At 41.0% G+C, this 26,941-nt stretch overlaps 2 protein-coding genes across 23 annotated transcripts in view; both read right to left on the reverse strand.

Annotated features, from left to right (window-relative positions):
* LOC122766468 (calcium/calmodulin-dependent protein kinase type II delta chain) overlaps window positions 1–26,941 on the reverse strand; it is a 557,529-nt gene that overhangs the window by 451,377 nt on the left and 79,211 nt on the right. The window lies entirely within an intron of this gene.
* Window positions 4,266–25,508, reverse strand: peli3 (pellino E3 ubiquitin protein ligase family member 3). Of its 4 annotated transcripts, none has more exons than XM_044021365.1 (7): window positions 25,237–25,508; window positions 13,503–13,700; window positions 12,591–12,720; window positions 12,156–12,257; window positions 9,092–9,316; window positions 7,417–7,605; window positions 4,266–6,729 (listed from the first exon to the last, which is right to left on the reverse strand). In XM_044021365.1, the coding sequence occupies exons 2-7, from the start codon at window positions 13,673–13,675 to the stop codon at window positions 6,130–6,132; spliced, it is 1,419 nt and encodes a 472-aa protein (XP_043877300.1). In that variant the 5' UTR covers window positions 13,676–13,700; window positions 25,237–25,508; the 3' UTR covers window positions 4,266–6,129. The 4 variants fall into 4 exon arrangements, with proteins under 4 accessions (XP_043877300.1, XP_043877298.1, XP_043877299.1 ...); XM_044021363.1 differs by having other exon boundaries at window positions 13,503–13,703; XM_044021364.1 differs by lacking the exon at window positions 25,237–25,508 and adding an exon at window positions 13,778–14,638.

Raw genomic sequence — 26,941 nt, forward strand, 5'->3', positions numbered from 1 at the left:
CCACACCAAAGTCCATAGAGAAAATCATCCATTTTTACCTCGCAGCGCACAGGAGTTGTCGATCCACTGCTGCCTCCATTGGTAAGTTCACATGTATTCACATGTGTTGTTTTGTGACTTTGGCTGCACGCGGTCAGCAGCCCCTGTGCCCCGTGAGCTAAAAACGCTGATTTTCTCAATGGAATTTGGTTTGAGGAGGTGAAATAAAGCAGTGGACGCGTTCTTACGATTTCGCAGATTTGAGTAGGAGTAGATTTTATTAGGTTTATTTATTTCAGTACTTCTCACTACTACACTGAACTATGCATTTTAAGAAGGAGAACAAATGTGACTGTAGGAATGCATGGTAAGCAAAAGTCAGTCAGCACATTTCACAGAGCTGCAGAGGAAACGATGAGATGGAAACAGAGAGTGATTAAAGCGGCTGAGCGTTTAATTCAATATTTAACATTTGACGTTTAATTACCTTCTGTTTAATTACATTTTCTTCCCCCAGTAGAAACTCATCTGCGACGATATGATACAGTGTGTCAACAAGTGTGCGTTATATTATGAAGTTTACTAAGACACTTGTCTCATTTTGGACGCTTTAATATGCTATATCATAGCGTATCACTCCTTACTGTACTGCACTACAGATGTATCTGGTATACAAGGTCATTTTAGTCAGATGTTGGACGTCAAATCGTGATTCAACTGTCATCGTATGTAGTGACTCACTTTTCTTCTTCTTTTTTTTTTAACATGAACGGACACAACGTGAAGACTGTTGACTGTGAGTCAAAAAACACAACTGTGTTTCCACAAATGCGAGTCAGCAGAAACGTAGATTAGACACTTCCTGTTCCTGTCCGGTAAACATGCGTCACTTTGAAATGTGCACAAAGGAAAAAGAAGAAAAGAAAGGAGTTTCAAGGTTATTTTGTGTTTGTTTTCAATTCAAATGGAAATTTGACGCAACACAATCACCAGTTGTAAGAAAGTCACGAATCATGCTGTGAAACAATTCAGAGGTCAGAGGTCAAACCCGCAGCCCGCCAACTTAATATCAAAAAGTCATAGAGACGTATTTCTCTGTTTTATTAAAAAAAAAATATTTTCATAATCGATTAATGTCGATTATTTTCTTGATTAATCGATTAATCGTTTGGTTTAAAAAGTGTTGATCGTGTTTGTCAAACCTAGAAATGATGATGTTCTCAAATGATTGACTTTTAATGATTTTGTTTGTCATCCAGAGCAAAGAAATGAAGAAAATATTCACATTTAAGAAGCTTAAACAATCGGAAATCTTGTTTTAATCATGAAAAAAGCTTCAAACCGATTATTCCATTATCAAAAGAGTTGTCTTTTAATTTAGTAATCGATTAATAATCGATTCGTAGATTAATCGTTTCAGCTCTAATTAAGATTCATTTTGCGTGTCGCCACAAGTGCTTTTATTTTGAAATGTTAAACTCATATTTCTCACCCTCACTGAACGCATTCCTTTTTTGACCTCTCAACCTCCTGACAAGGTCATTTGAGTTTGAGTCACATGTGGTAATCCTCGTTTTCCATCTTTTAACACAAAATTGAAAGTATGTAATCTCATAACTCTGACTTTAATCTCTAATCCTCTTCTGTAAGATTGTAAATATTTGACATTCATGTGGACGATGTAGAGAAATAAATCATAACATAAACGTGAATATGAATATGACATGTAATGTATATGTGATTTCTTGTTCAGTGACCAGGGGACATACTTCGTCCGTGTTCTCTCCACAGGAAGTGGACACGGTGTCCTGTTTCCTGTGGCGTCTGTCAGTCACACAGTGGACGTCTTTGACCTGTCCCTGTGGACCTTTATTTAACCACGCACACATACACACACACACATTGAGCAGATGATGCGCAGGTTGACCTCTAACATCCTCACACTGTGTGGAGGACATGGACACGTCTGAGAAGACAGAGGCAGGGACAGTAGATGATGATGATGACAAAGATGAGCTGTCTGTTGTATTTCTGACGCTGATGTAAAAACCTGGAGCAGCAGCTGCTGCTGTTGTTGCTGCTGAACATCTGTGATGTGAGGACGATATGATACAGTGTGTCAGCATGTGTACGTTATATTAAGACATTTTTGTCTCATTTTGGACACTTGTCCACTTGATGTACTGCACTTACCATGTATTTGGTATACTAGTCACTATACACACGTCACTATAAAACAACATTTCTCTCTCATAGTGGACAACTTACTATAAAAATGACTTCTGTCTCATTTTGGACACCTGAAAAATTACATTTCTGTCTCATTTTGGACACTTTCCTATACCATGACATTTTGTGTCATTTTGGACACCTTACTCTAAAATGACATCTTTGTAATTTTTGCATTTTTGGACTCCTCAATATAAAACCACATCTTTGTCTAATTTTGGACACCTATAAAATGAATTTTGGACACTTTCTTATCCTATGACATTTTTGCCTCATTTTGGACGCCGCACTCGACTGTGTCCTAGTATATTACTCCTTACTATACTAAGATATACTACACACATTTAGTATACCATGCTGTTTAGGGGACATTTTGGACCCCTGACTAAAATAATATCTTTTGTCTCATTTTGGATGCCTCATGATACTACGTAATTTTGTCCCATTTTTAAAGTCTTACTATGTACTTTATATACTATATACATTTTGTACGTTTTTCTTTACCATGATATTTTTGTCTCGTTTTGAACACTTTACAAATCAATGACATTTTTGTCTCATTTTGGACTCCTTACTATGTTGTTTTGGGGACAAAGAATAAGGTAAAGTGATTTCAGTGGATTTGAGCACAATTTTAAGAGTTTAAAGCAAATGTATTGTTTTGTTTTGTTTTGACAATAATCACAATCAATAATTGTGTAAACTTTGATACTTAAGTCAAGATAACCATGTCATAAAATGTCCACACTGTTTCATCTCTGTCTGCCACATCAGATAATGTAGCAGACACAAGTTGTGTCTCAGGTGATGTCCTCTCTCTGTCTCTGTCTTTGTCTCTCTCCTGGCAGAGAGTCATAGAGTTGCAGGTGACCTTGAGTTATTTTTAGCACAGCAAACCTGGAGCAGGGCTCGAGAGGACTGTGGAGTCTGCAGCTTCACCACTGCGTATTTATTACTGCATGTGTAGCACAGTGACAAATGGACGGTTCGCATTTCTGCCACAAGATGTCACTGTGGCCATTCAAGTACTCGCCGTGGAGCCGCAAAGCAGCGATAACGGCGCGAGACGAAACGAGAGGTGGGGAAAACACAAACCAGGAAGTGGAGACCGACTCACCTGCTTCTTCAAACAGGTAGAAATGTTATTTCTGTGCAAAAACAATGAAATAAATGCTCACTAAATTAGCATTGTTGAATAATAAAACGACCTCTGTGGTAACTTAAAGGTCATTGTATTGTCAAGATAAAAATAATTATTCTTAATGTGTACAATTTCCCCCCAAATGTATTTACATCAGGAGCCGGGTCAGCTCTCCAGAGGCCGCCATTTTGGGCCAACATGTTTTTACAGTAGCCCACAATGGACAAACTAAACATCATGCTAACTGAATGCTACAAACATGAAACTTCCCCAAAAGTGTTGCAAAAACGGTACACTGTATTTATTTAATTACTCTTATGCAATGTCAGAGCCCTCATATATCTTCTTCATACAAATCTCCCCCGTAAGAAAAATCATATTTTAGACTTATTTCTAAAACTACATTCTAGCCTTTATACTTGAAAAAATTGACATGTTTTTGTGCCTTTTGTGTATTTGGAGTAGAATTGTGTGACCCTTTATTTACGTCATCAAATTGCATCTTCTTATCCTTTTTTTCTGTGGCAGACTTTTGCACCACCTACTGCCGATCTCATTCATTTCTAAGGGTGGGGATCGCCGGTGACACCACAATACAATATTATCACCATATTACTGAGTATTTGCAAAATCATATATTGCGATAGACTCACACAAGAGATCTATTGAGAGTGCACCATCCTGTGGACAGAAATGTTTTTTAAGCTAAGCCACAAAATGTTTAATGGTTACTTAAATGTTTACTAAAAAATTGATAGTTGCCGATATATCACCACGCAAAATATTGCGTGATTGAGAGAGATGGATGGAAACCAACCAAGTTCAAGTCAATCTGCATTACATATGACATCATTATAAGCAGCCCAGCCACTAAAACACTGAGGCTAAGCCAACAAATAACGACTGAAGACTTTTCCATTTCAACACAGTTTATTTACATCTCATAGTCCACGTGAAGCCTTGGCATCTGCTGTCAGTTCAAAATATCAACAGTCCTTTCACTGTACTCGTCTTCATCTCATCCTTTGAATGTTCAGATGTGCGTTCAGTCTTTGTTCTGTCTCACTCCTGTCCAGTCCAACATCTTACGTCTGTCCTGCTCAGAGGGCTGTACTACGAAGCCTGCTCACAAGAGCCGGGCTTTCTTTGAGTGAGCTGGCTCGACAAATCCTGAAGCCTCAGCCGGGGATAACTAGCATCCCAACAGTGGTTTTCAACTTGCTTTGTCAATCCAGGATTTTTTTTGTTTCTCCAGGCTCTGTGCTCAAAGGGGGCTTTTGACTCTATAGAGCTCCGGACCAAGCGCGACTCAGTTTGCTCACACCGTCATGTTGGCAGGAAGAGGGTCAGAGCCGGAGCGGACATTATTCTAGATCTGCAGCGTTACGACATCTTTAACTTGCCTTCATTCTACTCCACAGAACACGTACATGTCGCAGTAAAAGCATGTTAAACAATCACGTGTTTAAGTTAATTAGCCTTGGAGTTTGTAATGACGCTGAAGTTGGTATCCAGATTTGCAGCTTAAGAGGAAACTTAAGGGAAAATTAACAACAAACTGCGAATCTGGATGCTAACGTCAGTGTCACGATTCGCGACCAGTAACTGGTATGAAGTGATCACTTTATAAGCAGAATGCGTTGCCTTTTCTTGGTTTTAATCACTCTGTCTTCTACACTCGCTTTGAATGTCCCTTTGTTTATACGGTAAAATGTTCTTCCACCTGTCCCCGATTGTTTTGTCATCCCGGCTTGAAACATCTGTCCACCATCTTCATTTCCTATGAAAAACTCTGGAGAAGAAATGAGATGCCTACTTTATTTGCTGCCAATTATCAACAGTACGTTGTATGTCTGTGAACGTGAACAGCGTCGCTTCCTGCCAAAATGGCGATGTTTTGATTCTGAGTGTTGCATCATGGGATTGCGTGATGTCAGCTTCCGGAGCTCTATTTTCACAAACAAATGGACTGATTTCCTACTTCAGGTCTTTAACAGTGTAGCGTAAGAACAGTAGTAAATTAATCACATACGTCATATTTTGCTGTTGAAAAATATTTCAAGTCAAATTCATTTTGACAGATGAGTGAATCAGTGAATAATCAACATTACAGACTTTAACGATCTACGTCCCTCTTACATCCGAGCAGTAAAAATGAGAAAGGTTCGAAACAACTGCCACTTATTGAAAACTGTTTTGTAGTTAAACAGAAGTTGATGAGACAGGAGCGCACAGTCTCACATGATGTACTGCTGCAATACAAATAAATGCTGCAGCATTAAATTAAAGATGGTTCAATGCGTCGGCTCTTTCAGAAGGAACAGGTAGATCCATCCGTTTTAAAGAGCAACAGGTCGAGTTAGTGCAATGGGAGGCAGACAATTAATCATTTTATTTTTGATGTAGTGATTCTGTCACTCATTAACGTTACACTAAGGCACATGGAAGAGGAGATGACAATGATCTGCGTCAGTGAGCTGAATCTGAGAGGAAGAAGTGCGACCAAGGTCGCGATAAACGCATATTTTTGCATCTCGTATGTTTTTTCCTAGCTCCTAAATCCATTGGATCTCACAAGAATGTTTGAAACGATGTCCAAGGAGGCTGATAAGTGAAAGTGTCGCACCTTTTTGTAGCCGATTTCAAACTGGAACTCTGCAAAAGTTTGCAAGTTGCCAGGTTAAAAGAGAGCTACCTTCGTAATACGGAAAACTCTGGCTTTAGACTCAACATACCTCGCTAAGTCATTAAGCTCGCTTCGTAGTACAGCACTCTGGGCTTCAGTCGACGGGGCCTTGGAAGATGAGTTTGATGTGGCCCTGCTCTCCTGTCAACCAGGTACCACAGAAGGGGCAGGCAGCGTGAAAGGCATGGGTGCCATGTGGTAACGGGATCTGGCTCCACCCCACCACTGTCTTTTCTGAGCAAACATGACCACAGGGGCAGAAAGCGTGAGTGGGCGGCCCGGCGTCCAGGTACAATCCTCCCTCACAGCCCAGCCACAGTGGCACATAGGGGCCCACTCGCCGGCACATTGGACACTCTCTCTCCCCGGTGCCAGCCGGTGCTGTGCCCCCGGGGCCGGCGGGACCCTTCTCCTTGCGGTAGCCCCAGTTATGGTAACCGTGCACGTGGCCACAGTTGACGTAGACCCATGGCTGCTTCTTGTCTACGATCTCACGCTGGGCCAGGCTCGGGAAGGCCAGAGTGTTGAAGCCCACTGGACATTGTGGTCGGGCGGCGTTCAGCTCCTGGCGCAGGGACTCCAGCTGTTTGAGGGTGGGGGTGTGGCGCAGTCCGGCAGGGGTTCTCCACAGCAGGGTCGCCCCACACAGATCAATCAGAGAACCGTCCTGTAGGGTATTGGACTCATTTTCAACCTTGAGAGAAAAACAGGAGAAAGGCAAAGAACGTCAGTTTACATCGCTGTCATCATCAAGAATAGGTGCGGGGCGATGACTGGATTTAACGTACACTACGGTATTAAAAAGTCACAGTATCAAAACCGCTAAAAATTTCAGTCATACCGTGATTGAGGTATAAATTGTTTTTAGTGACTCGTCAAAAATAGAGTGGGAATCACTCAGGTTGTGTGCAAATGGAAGTAGTGTTACGGTTTCCTGAGTGAAGTCAATTAGGAAGCAAGAATATGTTGAATAGCCACTAGGGGGCGATTCTGCTGGTTGCAAAAAGAAGGACATTTGAATGGAAGTCTACGGGAAAATGAGCCTCTACTCCTTTGATATATAACGCCAGTAAACATTTTCCTGAGGAATTAATGGTCTCATTTGCTGGTTTCAGGCTTTCTTCAGGAGAACATGACGTTGATTTTGTAAATTATGCGCCCTTTAAGGGGAAAATAGGAGCCTGGTTGCAGGTGCTGCCATGTTCAGTCAAATGACAAATTAGAGGTGTGAAAATAGGAGTTTTTTTTGCCACATCTTCCTCATTTCACAGAAATCTCTGCAGGTTCAACTTCTTGAGTCAAATCAAGGTCAGTAGTCTGAAGCCTTGCGGCCATATTAAAGCACAGGATTTGTTTTCCCGCTGAACTCTCGCTTTCTTACCAGCTTGCCTCTCTGCTGGGCTGAGCGCGTTTCCCTCAGGGCAAAAACGTTGCCGCATACCGAGATTTCCCTCCAGACGCCCGGTGCCGGCTCAGACACAAACTCCCCCGCCGGGTGCATCACCAGCACGCCGTTAGTGGTCAGTCCGTCCATCAAGCCGTCCGACGTCCTCCATTTGGCAGCCCGCTCCTGAGACAATACCCCACACACAAACACAGAGTAGGAAGACGTAAAGGTTAGAGGAGTGCTGGGGGAGGGAGGTGCAGAGGGATACTGGAGGTGGATGTCAGAGGTGGCAAAAAAAAACAAAAAACAGCCAACGCTGCGTTTGTTCTGCTGCTAAATTTAGCTCAGTGCAGACTGGCTACTGTACTGACTAATATGCAGAGAGGCAACCTCAGCTAAGAATAAACCCATCGTGAAGAAAAAGAAAGGACATACTATTCATATGAAATGAGCTCACGTGGAGTAAATCTACAGGATTAGTCGAAATGTTTCAAAATGATTATTATGAAGGGTAAGGATACTTCACTGTGAAACCAGGACTGAGGCTGCTGCTGCTACTAATGATTACTTTCATAATTTCATAATTATTTTCTTGATCAATCAAATACTTTGGTCCACGAAAATGTTGATTAAAGTTTCCCAAAGTTTCCTCAAAATTATGATTTCCCACCCATTTAAAAAACGATGTATTTGTTGTACAGAGCAAATAAACCAGAAAACTATTCACATTCAAGACGCTGAAAACCCGGAGAACTTGGTTTTAAAAACAACAAAAGTGTCACATATATGTATATGAAATATGTAGAATCATCACAGTGACTTATCTCCAACAGAGCATGTTAAGCTTCTTTTTTTTGCCCCTGCGAAATGTTTTTTCAGTTGGATTTTGTGAACACTTCAAGTGAACTTTCATCTTGACAGTTCAAGATGATTTGAGATGAATATTTAATCCCAAATGCACTAGCATAACAGTTTAAAGACGGGTTGATGTGCAAGTAAATAATGAATTTCAGTGAAATTGAAACTTAAACACATCTGTGTTTGTTCCAGAAACAACAACACGTGATCCTGGAGACTCTGAGGCTGGAACACATGTTATTGCACACGTATGTATCGTGATCACTGATGGGTTATGTAACCACATGTCCCTCTGGGAGCTTCAGACCATAACGCGACATCCAGAGGCAATGCATCAAGGCCACTTATGAGACATTACATCACCGCACACACAGGTTTGTGCAGCTCTCATTTTAAGCACTCTGCGTTCAATTGGTCAGCCCGAAAAATAAATCATCATCCATAATCTTAACCATAACCAGTTAATGCCTAACCTTTCACCAGTTCCTCAGAAATAAGGTTCTGCCTCATTAGGACCAGGTTTTTGTCCCCATGAGGACTTCTGGTCCTGACAAGGTCAGTGTTTATGCCAGAAACGGTCCCTAAGGACAAGAACACACACACACACGTGTGCAGAACACGACTCTGTTCTCTCACGTTTCCTCCAGCCAGGTCACATGTACTGACACCCAGCATCGCGGCTATGATGTCACCCGTGGGAGGCACAGCCACGTCCCTGCTGTCACTACTATGGTTGCCATGGTTACCACGGGTGCTTGTGTCGTGTACCAGCAGCAGCAGCAGCATCAGCAGCAGCAGGCGGAGCACTCACCCCCAGGAAGATGTTCTTGGAGGAGTCGAAGCCGGCGGCGTAGATGCGGGCCGTGTAGGGAGCGCTGCGTTCACACATGATGCGACATGCGTAGCGGGAGATGGTGCTCTGCGCCGACTGTCCTCCACCGCCGCCCTCCCCCGCTGCACCCCCGCCCTGACTGCTGCCGCTGCCTGCTGTGTCCGTCACCACAAAGTCGATCATGCTCTCTGTGGACCGGCCAATCTGAGAAAGGAATGGAAGAAGGAAACGGTTAAATCAGAGATGAACAGCAGGCCAAGTCTTGAGTCTGTAGAGCCATCTTCATACTGCAGATAAATTCGATTTTCTTTTTTTTTCTTTTTTTTTCTGGCAAATCAGACATTTTACAGGCAGGCTGTCGCCACTGGTAGCAAGAAATCAAATTGGATTTGGATCGATCAGTCAGTGTTGGTGCTTCTGTGTGTTCAGCTTCTTAAATGTCCTCTATGAGAGTAAAGTGAACATCTCTGTTTGAGACTGTCATCATTTTGAGGTTTGGGAAACAGGAATCGACCCCTAATTTTGTGGAGCAAACAAACAACTACTATATAAGGTCCACTGTGTAACATTTGAGAGAGTTGGCAGAAATTGAATATATTCCCCACCAGTATGTTTGTATAAGTGTATAAATGCTCTTAAATACAAAATGATTTGCTTTTCCTCACCTTAGAATAAGCCTTTTATGTGTGCCATCTTGCACTGCTGTGATTCTACAGCAGCGCAAACAAACAATTTAGCCAGAGCGTGAAGTTCACGTTGTGAAGAGGAAGCGTATTATATAAGCTTAGAGGAACGACATCTCTTCTAGTCCTCCAGGAGTCCTCTGATTATAAAACACTTATCAATCCTATATAAAGTAGTCTTATGGCGGCATGGCTTGACTCTACTCTGTTTTGGTATGGATTTCCATCACTATAGTTCCTCCTCAGCATGGTCATCATAGCACGGCTGTATGAAACTGCTGTTTTGTTGTTTTATACGCGACGCACACAAACTAGTGACTTGTAAAGCTTTTCTTTTCGCTGTACTAATTCAACCAATCAAAAAGATTTGTTCACAGAATCGTTCAGTACTTCCTGTATGACCGCTTTCAGCAGTGCTGTCACTAAATACACCAGAGTCCTCTGTTCAATATTGAGATTTTAGAAATGTCCCTGCTAAATGTTGGAGATTTCAGGATTTGTAAGTCTTTTTAAATGATCTACAGTTTGGCATTGTTCGGTTTGATGCTTGTGTCGGGCGCCGCGCTCATGACCCTTCCAGTGACGACACTCTCTGACCCTAACCCAGTGGCCGACAGTCTGTCGACAAGAGCTGCAACCAACGATTATTTTCATAATCGATTAATCTGTCGATTATTTTCTCTCGATAAATCGTTTGGTCCACAAAATTTCAGAAAACCTTAAAAAATGATTCACTTTTAATGATTTCTTTGAAATTTAGGAAATACTCACATTTAAGAAGCTTAAACTATCGGAAAATCGTGTTTTAATCATGAAAAAAGCTTCAAACCGATTAATCGATTATCAAAATAGTTGTCGATCAATTTAGTAATCGATTAATTGTTTCAGCTCTAGAGAGCACGTACTAAAACAAGTACCAGGTACTAATGGCCAAAAAAATGAGTGATGATGACGATGTTTCAGAGCTCCCCCTCGGTGTCTCCCCTTCAGTCCCCCGTAAATCGAACCCTCACTACAGATCTTGTGAGCAAACTTTGTATTCTTTCGCTGACGACAGTCGCTAGTACCGTTCTGCACAACACAAACCATGACCATAAACAGTGCAGACAGATTTTGACCCTGTCTTTCTGTGGACAGTAATATACTGTAATTGGCTGAATTAGCATGTACAGATTGGACTCGAGGCGTGCTGATTGGGTCTCTTGGAGGAACCAGCTTCACAGCATCTCCGTTTTATGAAGAGAGGATGAGGCGTCTGGAAAACAACTTGAGCTGCCGAGAGCAGACACGTCTGACTCATCCTCTCATATATTTTATCTCCTCCGTCTTTTGTCTTCCCTCCTGGCTGATGTGAAGTTCCCTTGTTCGTTCCCTCCCTCTGATGTCCTCACTGCCCCCTCTCTCTCTCTCTCTCTCTCTCTCTCTCTCTCTCTCTCTCATGACACTGCATTCTCGAGTCGTCTGACAAATCCACTGACAGATTACCTCTGCACTCCCTGATTGGTGCCTGTGTTATTTTGTTGACTCTACAGGGCGGACACATTCAGCTACTGTTTGAGTACAAACAAAATCTGACACACGCCTTAAAGGAATAGTCCTTTACAATTTGGAATGCAAGAAAAACGATGCTTGAGAAGGGAGTTTGTTGGCCCTTCGGTTTAACGCTCAGACGCCCGGAGGTTGAAGTGACTTTTCAACAAATCAACTGAGCTACTTTCCAAGGAAGAAAGTCTTGAAGACTTGAACATCGTCCATTCAGCTCGAGCGGAGAGCTAGTCTGGCTGTAGACTAGTGTTATGTGGATCCTTGTACAAATACCAATACTTCCAATACCAAACGTGTCACTTTTAGCATCGATTCTCATACTTAAATATCAATATTTACACAAGTCTGAACTAATTTGGGATAATATGGGTAATTTCCAGCACAGTAGGAAGTTACTATGCTATTCAGGAGCAGTGGGAAACACTTATATGCACCCAGGGTGCAATGGTGGATTGGGTACCTTGCTCAGGGGGCACCCCAACCCTTGGCCCGTCGTGGGATTGAACCAGCGTCCTCTTATGAGTATGAGACTGACATGCTACACCAACTACACCAATGAGGCTTTAACTCCACCAACGACGAGGCTTGTTCCGAAAACAGCAACAAAGCACCGCGATGTTCTGTGGCAACACCGCTAACCTTGTCACAAATATGCTGATCAGGGAATGATGTGATCTGGCAACACCCAGCTACTTTCCAATGGAAGTAGTCTGTGTTTTCCAGAGGTCATTAGGGGCTCAGTTTTTGCACCTTTAAACTTTGCACTTTTACGGAGTTGACATGGCCTGTGTGTGTGTGTGTGTGTGGACACTGACCTGGAACATGTCTGTGTTGGTGTCATGCGTGTACTCCACAATGACAGAGTGGCTCCGTGACAGTGTGTAGGAGATGCTGTGCTGGCTTTTGTTGCTGAGTGCCTGCCAAAGGAAAAACACATTATCCGGGTCACATGACAAGGAGAGTTGAAGGTCTATCCTCCAGGAAAATGTAAATGTACCCAGAGGACATTTCCTATTCCAGAGGAACAACCCTCCTGACTAATGTCATTCATAATTCAGGCTTATTGTTATGATGGAGAGAGACCGTAATGTTCAGGTATGGTGCGACAGATCTGTACTTACACCTGTGGGTGTAGTATTTCAGCAACACCTGACATAAACCTTAACAACCAATGCCGAGGTCAGACTACGCGATACTTTGGCCTGTTACGAGCCATAAATTTGTGTCGTGACATGGCCGACTGTGCTCACCTTTGACACCAGAGGTGTTGAGACGTTGTGGATAACATCAGGTTTGACCCCATTGGCCTTGGGTCTCTTGTAAAGGGCCAGACGACTTCTTCTGCGACCCTTGTCCCCGTTGGCCAGCGACCCATTGTGTCTGTGAAGCACAGGAACAAGCTTGACTCAAGTGCAGCTTCAGTTCATTTCAAGTATCATCATTAATTGACGTTATCTAATGGCAAATCTGTCCAACTTGTCCAACCATGTTTTACTCTGCTGACGACACAGCTGTCCACACTGTGTGTGTGCATCAACTCACTTTTATTAGATTATCGACGTTTATGTGACTAAAAAAATAATTGTGTCATTTCGACTAAAACCAGACTTAGTCCCAGTAAAATGGTACTAAATCGAATTTCTCATAGACGGCCTAGCACATCCAGATAATGCAAATTGGGAATCAAATTACTGTTGCATTTTAACTCTGAGTCGGACCAGAGTCGGACTCCAGATAGCCTGGGTTCAAGAAGCTGGTACATCGAAGAATAAGACAACTGCGACAAAAACATAATTTTATGCTATGAGTATTTAAAAGTTTATAAAACGTAGGAAAACTCGGGATGGCGCTCACCATGTTTACAAAAATTGCTGCCAGCCAAGCCAGAAAAAACGCCTAATACTAACAAGCTGAAACGGCGTGTACCGCCACCTAGTGTAGCGGAGGCCGACGCATTCAAAATTCTAAATTTCCCGCCTGCTACAGTCTTAGCTTGACAATAAACAGCAGCCAAACTCAGTTTGCTACATCAAGTATAGATAATGGTAATAAGAATTGATTTGATGTCACTTATCAAGCTTAAGCACAAACTTCCAGAGACAAAAGTAGTCATGAGCTGACATAGTATGCATAAAAAGAGTAGAATCACACGGGGATCTCACCCTAAGACGATGAGCTCGCCGTACTTGACGGGCTCCTTGTCCTCGGGGAAGACTCCGTCGTGGGGTTGCGAGCTTGTGCTCAGAGGAGGCGAGGTCTGGCTCTTGTTGCAGGACGGGCGCAGCTCCAGAGATGGGGTGGGACACAGCGCCTCTGAGCTTCCCTCTAAAACCATGCCCACCGGCCACAACTGGGGCTCGCTGCTGAGGAGGCAGGACAGAGAAATTTGTGTTAGAGAAATAACAAAACTTGACTTCAATTTGACCCCTTTAATTACCCTAAATTCAGGTATATGTGGTTGAATGTGACTCCTGCAGCGTAGACTGTGTGGCCAGCTTCAGTTTTTTGTGACGTTGGCTCTTCTGGTAATTATTATCCTGTTTTTGCAGCTGAAGTGCTTTTCTATTTGCTGACCCGAGGCCTTTTCCGGAGCAGCTGTCCCTTCCTAATACGATGGAGCACAAGTGATCAAGCGCTTTTCCACTAAGGCCGATAAACTGATACCTGCTGCATCCATAAACCCGGCGAACACTTTGTGACGCATGTGATGAGCCCCAGCCATTTCACTCATGGGGGTAAATGACACCTTTTCTGGCTGCTGCCGAGTGACACGGCGCCCACAACGATGCAGAGAATATCCGAAAAACAAGAGATTATGTCCTCGTCATAGGCTCTTTACAGTTTACTACAACCGTCAATGGTGAAACTGCCTGATCTGTGAGTCTTCAACAGTGGCAGCCACCAAACAGAGAAGTGGAGCAGCTTCACTGCTGCGGCAGAAGCTTTATTACTCTGCATTTCACTGCCTTCAATTATGCCCATGTCAAATGAAAGGCAAATGAAAGCCAATTCCTTTATCTATCATAGCCATCAAAGATATCAAAGCGTCCATGGTAGCTTTTATCTAAAGACAAAATAGAACAAAACTGTTAATAAATGACATTGTAACAAGTGTCAAATCTTGCATCAGCCACCAGGCCTCACCCTGAACTAAACTAACTTAACTCTGGCTCCTACAGTAGGAAATCCTTAATACAGTAAAACAAAATGTCCAATTCTGAGTAGAAACGACCCGATCTGATACTCGGCATTGACTTTGCCTGCAACCAGGCTCCTATTGGACAAAGGCTTAGCCAGCTGTCAATCACACTGGTGTCCACTCATACACTAAATTTAATTTTATGAAATTGACATCATGTTTTCTCAAAGGCAACCCAAAATTAGTGATAGTTTCTTATTAATGAGAAGTAGAAGCTTGTTTTCCTGTTGACTGACATTCATTTTGCATTCAACAGTGTCGCCCCCTGGTGGCTATTCAATATATCTTAACTTCCAGAAGACTACGTCCACTTTTCCCATGACACGTCACACAAAGACGCAATAAAGTGATGCGGTATATCAATGTTTTGAGTCACCGCGTTTTAATATTCGCTTTACAAGTCAAACAAAGCTCAGTCCCCGAGTCTGCACGCAGGTTCTGTAAGCCTGCTCTTAGCACTCAAGCCTATTATTAATCAAAAGTGGGCGAGACCACCTACACGGTGGAAAATCTCGCAATGCGGGAGCATAACAAAGACCTACAACCAGCTTTGTTCTCCCTTTGAGCACATTAGATAATCATCCGGGGAGCGTAAACATAATAACACCGAAAACACGCGGCTCTCCTCCACCTCCTCCTTCCTTCTTTCGGCCCTTTTTTAGGCCCTTTTACATCATCCTCGTCATGCACAAAAGAGAACCGCACAGTCATTATAGTTAGACCTGATTGAGTTTGAGCCATCAACGGAGACCTGATGAGGAGGAAATCCTCCTCATAATGAGATGACAGATTGCAGTGGGCAGATTCAGGCAGCCAGTGGCCATTTCATTAGCCCGGCTCTCTGTTGCCCTGACTGGATATTGAGCGGTGGTAGTGATGTAGAGGTGGAGGCAGAGTGGACTCCAGGGAGGAGGCAGCATGGGCTGAAGTAAATGAGAGCGATGAGAGGAAGACGGAGGGGGGGAGGATGGAAGAGTGAGGTGAGCGAGTTTTGTGGGGAATTTCCTCAAGTGGAAATTTGTTTTATAAGAGCAAACATTTTACCGTATTTTTCTCTGATACCGCATGAAACAATTTATAGCCGGCAAATATGTATCATAAAACCTAAATGTCAAAAATGTATCTTTCTCTTACCAGTGCTGCGAGTTTTAAGTCACACTAAAAGGGTCAGTTACAATTAGGGACCAAATCCAATCTAGAATAGAGTTAAATTTTAGTATTTTAGTGTGAAAAAATGACATTTAACTCTCTTGCAAATGTCTTTAAGTCTTTTAAGTGTAAAACTTGCACTAAAACAGTCACATTTAAATCTATTCCAGGGGGTATTTGTTGTTGTTTGCAATTGGTGTAAAACTGACTTTATTTTAGGTACAATTTGAATTTCTTTCATTTTAAATGAGGACAAGAATCGGTCTTGAATTGTCTCATATTTAAACCACTAATTATTGCAATTTGAAAATCATATTTAGATAGATAGATAGATAGATAGAAGTAATGCAAGACCTTTCTTTGACCTAAGGCTGAGAAACTTACAGAAAACTCCTTCTGCGTTAATCTGCCCAACACTTCATCAAACTGTAGCTGCTGCTGCTCTTGCTGTTGCATAAATCCTACACTAAAGTAAAAACCAGGCCTCAACAAGGTCACAGCTGGTGAAAGTGGCCAGAAAAACCACTCACATCTAATGTAAAAAAAATTTGTATTGTATAAAGAAAAAAGGTCAGATTCTGATAAATAACAGAATAGATGTAATGTCGTATATCTTGTCCCTCGTCCCTCACCTTCCATACACTACATGAAGCTGTTTTTATGTTTTTCAAATGTATATACATAGATGAGCAGAGATGACGATGATGAAGATCCTGCCTGTCTGAACACGTGTAGGGAAGTCCATAAATGTTTTGTGTAGCAAACAATGACGCCCTCGTCTCTTGTACTTTTTTTAGACTCTCCACTGTGGATGATCTCACCGAGCTAATGTGTCCACGAGGACGACGGAGGAAATCAGAGCAAAAGAGGCGTGGCCGCCACGGGTGAGTGAATGGATGCAGATGAGGAGGAGGAGGAGAAGTGGGTTTGAAGGGCACGAAGAGGGTGAATGAGAGAGGTACAGAAATGAGAGAGAGAGAGAGAGGGGTGCTGCAGGTCTGTGTGGAGAGAGAGAGAAAAGAAACACACTAAAGCCTGGTGTGTGAGGATGAAGATGAGAGGAGGGAAACGAGGAAGAGGGACGAGAGGTGGAGTGTGTGTGCGCGCGCGCGCGTTAGAGAGACTGTGTCAGCAAGCGCATGTGCAAAAATGGCGGGCTTTGGCAGGGTGATGGATTGCCTGTTCTGTGCCACGCATTTTCTAATCAACCCACAGCCACATCCTGGGGGTGGAGAGAGAGAGAGTGTAAGAGAGGGGGGCGGGGGGTGAGGGTGTGAAACAAAGAAATACTGTCTGACAAAGGAAGACAAAGGGAGGAGAGAATAGTAAAGGGAAACATGAAGGGGAGGCAGTCACGGGGTCTGTGGAAGAAACAGTACGTCGTGATGATGATGGTGATGATGATGAACGCACGCTTACACCACGCAACACAACACACTGCACCACTGTACTGTCACTGTAAAGCATCACAGATGATAACACAGTATAACGCAACATGGTAAATGGTCCATATTAATAAATAAGGGCGGGGAATCACAGCTCAACTCGCGATACGATACTCGATACATGGACCGCGATACCAATAATATCACGACGATACTGTCATAATCAATCACACAGCGTAATGTCACGATATCCTGTCTGAAAACTGAAGAAAATTATGGATTGACTATCTGTCAACTGGGATTGGCACCACCAGCGACCCTCATGTGGAGGATAAAGTGGTAGAAAAAGGTCAGAAGACTTGATTATCAAAAATAACGATCAAAGCACAGTACATTTTACAGAAAGGTTGGTGACCTTTAACCTTGTTGACAGATACTTTTTTTCAGTGGCACAGCTTAACCTGGAAATAAACGAGATCATGTATTAAGTGCAATGCACTCGCTGATCCCAGCGTTTTCAATGAAAACAATGTGAATTTTTGTAAACTCAAAATTCACACTTTGATTTTGGACTGATGCTTAAACAAATAAACAATTTAAGGATGTGACCTGGGCTCCAGTAGAACAACATTCATTTGTTTAAATAGGTGACACATAAATTTGCAAAGTCATTATTTAAATTCAGGCCACATTTATGTAAAGCAGAGTGGCAAGCGAGCAAATGCTTGTTGTCTGTGCAGCATTGTATATAAATCACCCCCCATCTACTTGTTCTTATTGGACATTTTTTGGACATAATTCTATGTTTTCTGGCTTCCCTCGCCGTCTCTCCCAGCTCGCTCCCTCTCTCTTTAACGCCTACTCCAGGAGAAGTTTGAGTGTGTGTGGAGTGTGTGGGAGAGGAAGCAAGAAAGAAGGGAAAAAAGAAAGAGGAAGAGTCAGAACTCTCTTCCTGAAACAAATGAGCAGAGCTAAATATACTGAGGCTGACAGATGAACTCTGCAGTGAATTATGGACAAATTCATGTCCTTTAGAATTGATTTAAGATCCTTTTTATTCACACGTGGAACTTTTAATAATAGACGGCGCTTCTTTGTTATGTCGCGGATCTTTCAGGTCGCACCCAGGTGGAATCCTCTCTGCTGTCTGCTGATGCTGGTTTTCTTTTTACGGTTCCCAAAGTAGCTCACGAACCAAAACCTTTGCACCAAAATTGTGGAAAAACCTGCTCAGCTACATCTGACATGCACTTTCTGTTGATCATTTTTAAAAAAAAACCTATCCTTGCCTTTCCTTTTCTGCCTTTTTAAGTTTTAAAATACTTTTTTGCCCTTTTATTTTTATGTTTAATCCCTAAACTTCTATATTGGACCGAAATAAATGATCCGTAATCACAATATTTGATATTTACCCCAAAATTGTTCAGTCCTATTTCTTGTTTATGTGTGAAAGGGGCTACATCAATCAAATATTAATAATAATAGGAATTATAATCATAGTAGTATATACACATCTACTCCTATACTCTTATTTAACATTTCTGTGCCACTTTTTTTTTATTTGTTCAGTTTTTATTGTCGTCTTTCACCAATAAGTCCTGAATCCTGGATTCTGATACCGTTTGCTTTGAAAGCTTCAGAGAGAAAAAAAAAAAACCCAGAGCGAGTGACTTTGCTCTCTACGTTATGTAACAACTAAAACTGTGCAAATCTTACAGGCCAGAATTATGAAGAGTCCAGTTTCCCTCCCCCACTACCAAATCCAGCCTCTCCTCTTTCCTTTTCTACCCCCATTTTCTCTTTCAGCTCACTGTTGGTTTCATTTCAGTTTATTCTTTTTAGGAAAAATCCTTGTATGTCTTCTTCTAATAATAATAATAATAATAATAACACGGTTCAATTCTTCAGCACAGAAGTTCAAAGACCCCCATCGCAGATCAAAGTCCTTCTTCTAAATGAGCGTCTGTTGCTTTATATTCTTGCATGTAGACCAGTTGCAAGAAGAAACGCTAAAACTGCCGTGATGTCAAGGCGACAATTCTTCTCCGTATCGAAAATTGAGTTTAAGGACAAACATGAAAGCCCTGTAGGTCAGCCAACTGTTGCTGTTCTCTCTTGAATTGACCACAATGCATTTGGACAGGCTGCACGTCTTCAAGAAGCTAACAACCTCCTCACATTCACAACAAATAACTTATTGTATAATGACTGTTTCAATGCTTTGATTTGTTTATTAGGAAACTTCGATTTGACTGTTCTGAAGCTTTGATTTGACTGTTCTGAAACCTTTGACAGCGCAAACATTCTGATCAATTTAAAGATGATTATTTCTGTTGATTATTCATTGGCAACAGGGACAGAATAGTTTACGTTGGTTGTTGTCTGTTAATGTCCGTGTTGAGCTTCCGGTGTGTGTGTCTGGACGTTGCACTGAATTTTTGGGTGCCTCAAACCTCTGATTTAATCCTGAAGTTTCTCCCCTTGATAATATATCAGTGTGTGTGTGTGTGTGTGTGTGTGTGGCTGCTGCTGCTGCACTTTGATAGAGTGTGTGTCCTGCAGTCCTGTCTGCTCCTAAATAGCCCTGCTGTCTGGGACGCAATGAGGCGAAATGAGGGAAAAGAGTAAGAACGAACGAGAATGTGAAATGGGTGACAAGTCAACACACAGTCAGGGCTGCAACGATTAATCGGCTTTTACTCTTTTTTTTATATAATTAATCCACGTTCTCTGATTTTCCAGCTTCTTAAATGTGGTTTCTTTGCTCCATATAACGAAGAAATCATTCAAACTGATTCATTTTGGTTTGAGAACATCGTGATTTCGAGGTGTTTTCCAACAGTTTCCGACATTCTATGAAACAAACAATTCATCAATGAATCGAGAAAATAATCGACATCCTGTACACACAGCTGCGGGAGGAGTTTCTGGAGGTCACTATCAGGATTTTAGAAGCACTGATTTAACTTGAAATGTAGAAAAAGTTTAGGACATTATGCAGCTCATCTGACTTTAGGTTTATAAATTAAGGACTATTTTCTTAAGTAATAAACACATTTCATGAGCGATTCCTATGGACAACTTTTATCTGTGTTATTTTTATTCTCTCCTCTGAGTTACTGCAGCCTCACCTCCTCTCACTTTGACCCCGTAACAGGTGGGCTGGTTGCTGAGTTAGTGTTACCTCATTGTGTGTCCACACAGCGGTCGCTTGTTTAAAGCTTCGGTTATTTGGGAGTTTGTGATCGTCACGTATTTGTTTGAGAAACACTAATGCACTGTGATGGTCGGGGGTGGATGTAACATTGGATGCTCAGAATTCAGTAAGCTCTTTAGAAAATACAACATTCTTTTCTATAAAAAATATGAGGGATTTTTAGACACGTGGCATTGGAACTGGGTAATACACCTGAATTCAACGACTAAGGCAGGGGTGTCAAACCTACGGCCCGCGGGCCAGAACCGGCCCACCGGAGGGTCCAATCTGGCCCTCAGGATGAATTTGTGAACATTTCTAATAATAATAATAATAATAATAAAAATAATAATAATAATGATGTAAAATACTATATTTTCCAGTTCCAGATACCACTGTATAACTGTGATCTGTAAGAAGTTGTAATACACACGTGTAGACGGTAAACTTTGGCATAATATTGTTGAAAATTGCACTCATTTTCATTGTTGATACTTCATTAAATTTAAAACAAATGTAGTTTTTTGTTGTTAATAGGTTATTATGCTATTGTTTCACTGGTCCGGCCCACTTGAGCTCAAATTGTGCTATATGTGGCCCCTGAATTATGATGAGTTTGACACTCCTGGACTAAGGCCTTATCCACATGGAAACAGAAATGACCCTAACGATCTTGTGTAAACACGGCATCATTTCCACACAAAACCCCCCAAAACTACTCTTAATGATGTAGTACATATGCCAGGCCTGTATGTGGCGCTTTAGTGCAGAAATTCACCATAACTGGAGAAGACGCAAAGTTGGCACATATGACACATGTGCTGTGTACAAACTTTTTAAAAACAATAAAGGTTTATTAACAGGAGTGGGTCAAAATATCAATTTTAAAGAAGAAAGAAAGAAGAGGGAGTTTAATAGCGGGATAATGGTGGAGAAGGCTACGTTTAAAAAATGCTCCATCCACGTTCAATACTTACACTTTATGCACTGTGTTCTCTATGTTCTCAACGTTTTATTTTCTTTTGTGAGACAGATATTGTGACGTATTGCGATATGATTGTCTCGCAATACATTGATTATCCCAGCATTCATGTATCGTGATACTATCGGTATCATGGACCATGTATCACGCATTGTGTATCGTGAGGTACCCTGTGATTCCCGCCCCTATTCGTTAAAGTACATTACAGTACAGTCACAGAAACAGGGCGAGACTAAGGAAAGAAAAGAAAAGACACAAGAAGGGAAAGACAACTATGATGAAGATAAGCGTCAGCGGACGCAAGCTCCAGAGAGTGGTGGGGCTGTGACATCTTCATTTTCCCAGTCAAGTAGCATATTAGTTGTATTCAGGAAAGATTTTAGAGATTTTACCGATCCTTTCAGTGCTCCTAAAACGCCGGTTCTGTGTGGATAAAAAGCCAATACGATAAAAAACTTAAGTGGTGTGGCCCAGTATGGTGCGTATGGTTTTACAGTGTATCTGACAGGATTAAGAACTCAGAAAACTATTTTCTGACAAACAGCCTTCAGTGTGCAGATAATTCACTTCTACACCATACTGCTAACTCTGCTCCACACACACTCGCTCAGTGTCGCCCACTCACTATACACACAACTCATACGTGACTAAATATATCTACGCTCTTTGTCTGAGAATAATGAAGTTATAATTTACCCCTGAGCATCAATTCTGTACCTTACTGCCCACATGAGCACCTGTGCTTCTGGTTATGTATTAAAATGGGGGAAGAAACTGCTATTGACATCAGTATACAGTATGTCCAGAAAAGTTAGCTTGAGGCTGCTACAATAACAAAAACATACCAACAAAAATTATACTATATAAGGGCTGGAAACAAAGATTATTTGAAGAATGGCTGAAATATTAGTAGCTCAAAAAGATATGTTATAGTTCTCAGACTACAAAGATACAATTTAAGGCTAATAATAAAATTAATATTACAATTATTTTCTGTTGAAAAATGTCGATCAGTGTTTACCGGAAACGGAAATGGTGACGTTCTCAAATGTCTTGTTTTGGCCACAAACCAAAATGATTTTTTAATGATTTCTTTCTTATATTGAGCAAATAAACCAGAAAATTAATCGATTATCAAAATAGTTGACGATTCATTTTATTAATCAATTAATAATCGATTACTCAGTTAGCTGCTGCCGCTATAGCAGAGGAATGAATAACTATAAAAGTCGATCATATTAACCTGCATTAGAACCGTTTTAATGTACCACTTGGAAAATAATAATAATTAGCCTGTATGAGAAAGAAAGAAAACCATAACCTCAATTCCAAGAAAATTACGTCAAAATCTGTTCTTAACACGAGTGCAAAACAGGTAATAATAATGAAAGCTCTAAAAACTGAGCGGCTACCACCTGAACTCTAGCTGCTCTGTCACGGCCTCTATGCTACTCTATTATTGATGCTAAATTTATAGGCTTCATAACAACTTAAACAAATGATACTGCAGCGTTTGCTGCTACAGTAATACTGATAGTGTGATTGTGAAAGCGATAGTATCAGTGACATACTGTTGCTGCAGCCACAAATAAAGAGGCTGCTGTGGCTACAATCACAAAATAGTGCTAGCTGCTAAAGTAGCACCGAGTCGCACCATTAGGTTTCCCGGAGCAGAACTTAGCTGCCAGTTTATGGCTATTTTAAGGTTCCTGGTGGGATATATGGACTTAAAGAAAACATAAAATAAGCCATGAAGAGAAAACACTCACTGTAAAAGTGCAGCGTGCAGGGGTGCATTTAACGTTAGCATGCTAAAACTGCACTGTCACAGAGAAGCTACTGGATGTTAGTTTCATCGAATTACACTGGATTTAAATGTACAGCAAACATTAGCTAAAAAAAAAATTAAAATGTGAAACAAAACAATTAAACTGCAAATGTTCTGTGTGTCAAATATAATTTGTGATGTCTTTAGTTTGACTGGTTTAAAGTTGGGTTTAATGGTTTGGCAACACCATCACTTTAGTAAATCCCAATAAAGCTATTTAAATTAAAATTAAAATGGAATTAAAATTGCAATACCTGTCTCTATATCTCTCAGGAAAATACAACATTCATTGATATAGGTCTAGTGAAGGGACAGTATGCGATATTATTGCTTAGCGTGATCACAAGCACGTACAACAAGTTATTCGTGGTGACATTCAATTATCGTGTTAATTGTGAATGAAGAAAAACATCAATATTTAGAGCGAGTGACTTGAAAATCCTGTCCAAGTCACCAGTGTACAGTGCTTGTGATCTCTTTCTTAATGTCTTCCTCATTCATTCATTCATTCATCATCATCTTTATTTATTTTTCCCTACAAAATATGATCAAACGTAAGTGCAGACAGAACACTGCACCTGTTTATAGTTATTTTCGCAATTATTTTGGTTTATATAGGTTTTTAATTAAATAGGTCTTCCATGACTTCAATGGGTGATGTATGATTCTGATTTTCTTTTTTTTCCCCCTCTATCTGATAAAATATAAGGGTGCCATGATAATAAATTATACACTTCACTTAAACAAGTCTTAAGTCTGTTTCTCCAATCTGCATTTTGTGTCTGCACTGCAGTGCTCTTATATGCAATATTTTGACAAAAAAATATATGACTAAACTAAATATTAAAAACAAAAAACAGGAAATCAAGTTTTGGATGGAAAAGTTTGACTGACTCAGCAGCAGTACATTACATTTGATACACCAAAAATCATATCACGTGTGTGTTGGCATAGTTTTTCTTTTATGTTTGTCCAACCATTTTCTTTTTTTTCCATAGAGGAAATGTGTAAGTGTTGGCCCATAGACGACGTGTCAGTCACATTCATCACTTCAGCTTTTCGTGTAGACAGATCTGCACATGAAATATAAATGAACTGCATCACTGTGCATTAATAACGGAGACGGTGAGCGGCACTGACTTAACACATTCTGCAGCCACATTTAGTATTTACAGCGCACACACACACACATACACATCATCATCATCAGCAGCAGCAGCACTGTCATGTCATTTACCAGCAAGCTACAAATAATATGACTCATTACTCAGCAAAGTACAACAAACACTGCTCGACGGACGCATATGCTGACTATCCTTATTTTCTGATATTGATCTTGTTTTTCTCACCTTTTAATGCCTGGACACTTCTTATCTTGTATCGTGAACCTTCCTATAGGGACGACATACATGTATGTAAATTGGCCTATATGTCTGTAATCTGGCATATTTACATTGAGCTGCTGTACATTAATCCACCACTTAAATAAACAAATATATCTCCTGGAGTCCTATATATTTTTTTAGTTTTTTTTTTCATATCTTCTGCATGATTCAAACATGGCCTCTCTCTCTCACTCCCTCTCTCTTTCCTCTTTATTATTCCTTCCTTCTCTGTGCGTGCAGATTGCAGCGGATTGCGTTTTCCCATGCAGGGCCACCCCTTCTCCTCTAAAGACGTAATGATGTAGTAACCTGACACACACACACACACACACAGAGAAAGAGAGAGAGAGAGAGAGAGTCATAGTAAAAATATAAGGTATGATGAGGAAGAAAGAAAGAAAAAAAGGGCTATTACAACCAATTCTTTATGCCAAATGCAGTCGTGCTTGTTGTGCCATTTGTGATGCGCACGCAGGATGGGTTGGTTTGTACACAGGCAGGGGAAAGCACCGCACAGACTACACACCCTCCTTACACACACACATCCCCCCTCCCACCACCACCACACACACACACACACACACACACAGCAGTAGCAGTAAATAATAATATTTTTTTTAAAAATACGCACAGCCACTGATGACAACCAAATCTCCTCTCATCCTCATCCTAAACGAATCCATGTACCTCATGTCAAAGTGACTTGAAAAACAATCTGCTCTGTTTTCCATCCATAACAAACACATCCATCCCATCATAAACAGGCCTTTACCCGCTGATGTTTGCCGATGGAGGAGGTCCGGGACCGGCTCGGGTCTCTCTCTCTCTCTCTGTATGTGTGTGTCTGTGCGTAATTCCTCTCCTCCTTTATTATGGATGGCTTCGGGAGCGCTCAGTCCCCGGAACGCGTTTTTGACGTGTAAAGACGCGAAACGAGAGAAGAGGAGAAGAAAGAGAAGAGGAAGAAGAAGAAGAGGAGGAGGAAGCAGGAGCGTTGACTCTCCTCCGCTCAAATCTCATCATCAGCGACTGAGGCGCGTTCATTCCTTCCGACTATAAGAGCAGACGATTCTATATGTCACGCCCACCTCCTCCCTCCCTCCCTCCCCTCACACACACAAACACACACACAAAGAGACAGAGATGTTGTTATTATGAGCATGTTTTTTATGTTTGTGTTTTGTTTTCTTTGTCTCATTGAAACGCTTTGTCTCTTTAATCCATACATTGAGAAAAATAAATCCAGGATTTCATAGATTTTTAACTGTAAATAATACAATACTTCACATGAATAAAATACATTATTAAGACATGATAAAAGACTGCTAAATCACATATTGGAAGTTACAGTAAAATACAGTATTTATATGAGGAAATACTGCTAAAATCGTATAGGGCTTAACTGCTGTGAAGTCATGATAAAATACAGTATTTATAGAAAATTCACATGGAATTACAGTAAAATATAGTATTTCTACAATAAATAATACCCATAGCTATTGTGAGTTTGCAGTAAAATACAGTATTTATTCAGGAAAATTATCCATAACTACTGTGTTTACAGTATTTACTGTATACGGGAAAAATATTCATAATGCACTTAAAGTTATAGTAAAATACTCATAATTACTGTGATGTAACACTAAAATATTATACTCCTACAAGTAAAATATTCAGAGCTACTGGCAAGTTACAGTAAAACACTATATTTCTACAAGGAAATAATAACCACTGTGAATTTACTGTAAAACACTGTATTTCTACAAGGAATTACTGCTGTGAAGTAACAGTACTACATTTCTACAGCTACTGAGAATATACAGTATAATTATATCAATTTACAGTTATTTACTATATCGTGAAAATACAGTATCTGGACAGTAATGTGTTGTGAAAGTAATGCGACTGTGGATGTTTTACAGCTGTATTTACATGTGAAGATTTGTTTTGGAGACGCTTTTAACCGTTAATGGTTCATCATCACATCTGGACCATCATGTCCTGACTCATCTGTTGCTACAGCAACAGGACATGGCGCTTCCTGCACTCCCTATCTACACACCTGCGCTTTGTTTACTTCACCTGTTAAAAACCCAATTTGTTTGTGTTTTTGCTCTTCAAATTTTACACCAGCTTTAGGTCATGGTTATGTAAAGTAAATATAAAATGGCTTGGGTAAGTCTAAAGTGATTCAGACTCCTTCTCATCTGCAGTGTTTTCCAGCTCTTTATGGGAAGTCCCGCGAGGGTTTCCAGGTGACATGATGCAATTCCAAAGATTTTTTCTCTCTGTGTCTCTTGTGTTGTTCAAAGACTGGCTTCTCCCCTGAAACAAAACTGCCTTGGGAGACACTTCCAGCAGCTAAAGCCCCCGACAACACAACTTCCAGAATCACAAAGCACCATCCATCAGGTTTGTGGGGCAATTCTCAGAGGGATATAACGTGTATTGTATTTATTTTTTTATTTTTGCCTTAG

The sequence above is a fragment of the Solea senegalensis genome, linkage group LG3, assembly GCF_019176455.1.
Source record: "Solea senegalensis isolate Sse05_10M linkage group LG3, IFAPA_SoseM_1, whole genome shotgun sequence".
Classification (NCBI taxonomy): domain Eukaryota; kingdom Metazoa; phylum Chordata; class Actinopteri; order Pleuronectiformes; family Soleidae; genus Solea; species Solea senegalensis.

What these genes read in the sequence shown, in the direction of transcription:
- peli3 (XM_044021365.1), bottom strand. Translation starts at nt 13,675, where the DNA reads ATGGTTTTAGAGGGAAGCTCAGAGGCGCTGTGTCCCACCCCATCTCTG. An exon ending in CCAACACAGACATGTTCCAG is followed by an intron (nt 9,317 to 12,155) that starts GTCAGTGTCCAC and finishes TTCCTTTCTCAG; the next exon opens with ATTGGCCGGTCCACAGAGAG. An exon ending in CCCAGCAGAGAGGCAAGCTG is followed by an intron (nt 6,730 to 7,416) that starts GTAAGAAAGCGA and finishes TTTTCTCTCAAG; the next exon opens with GTTGAAAATGAGTCCAATAC.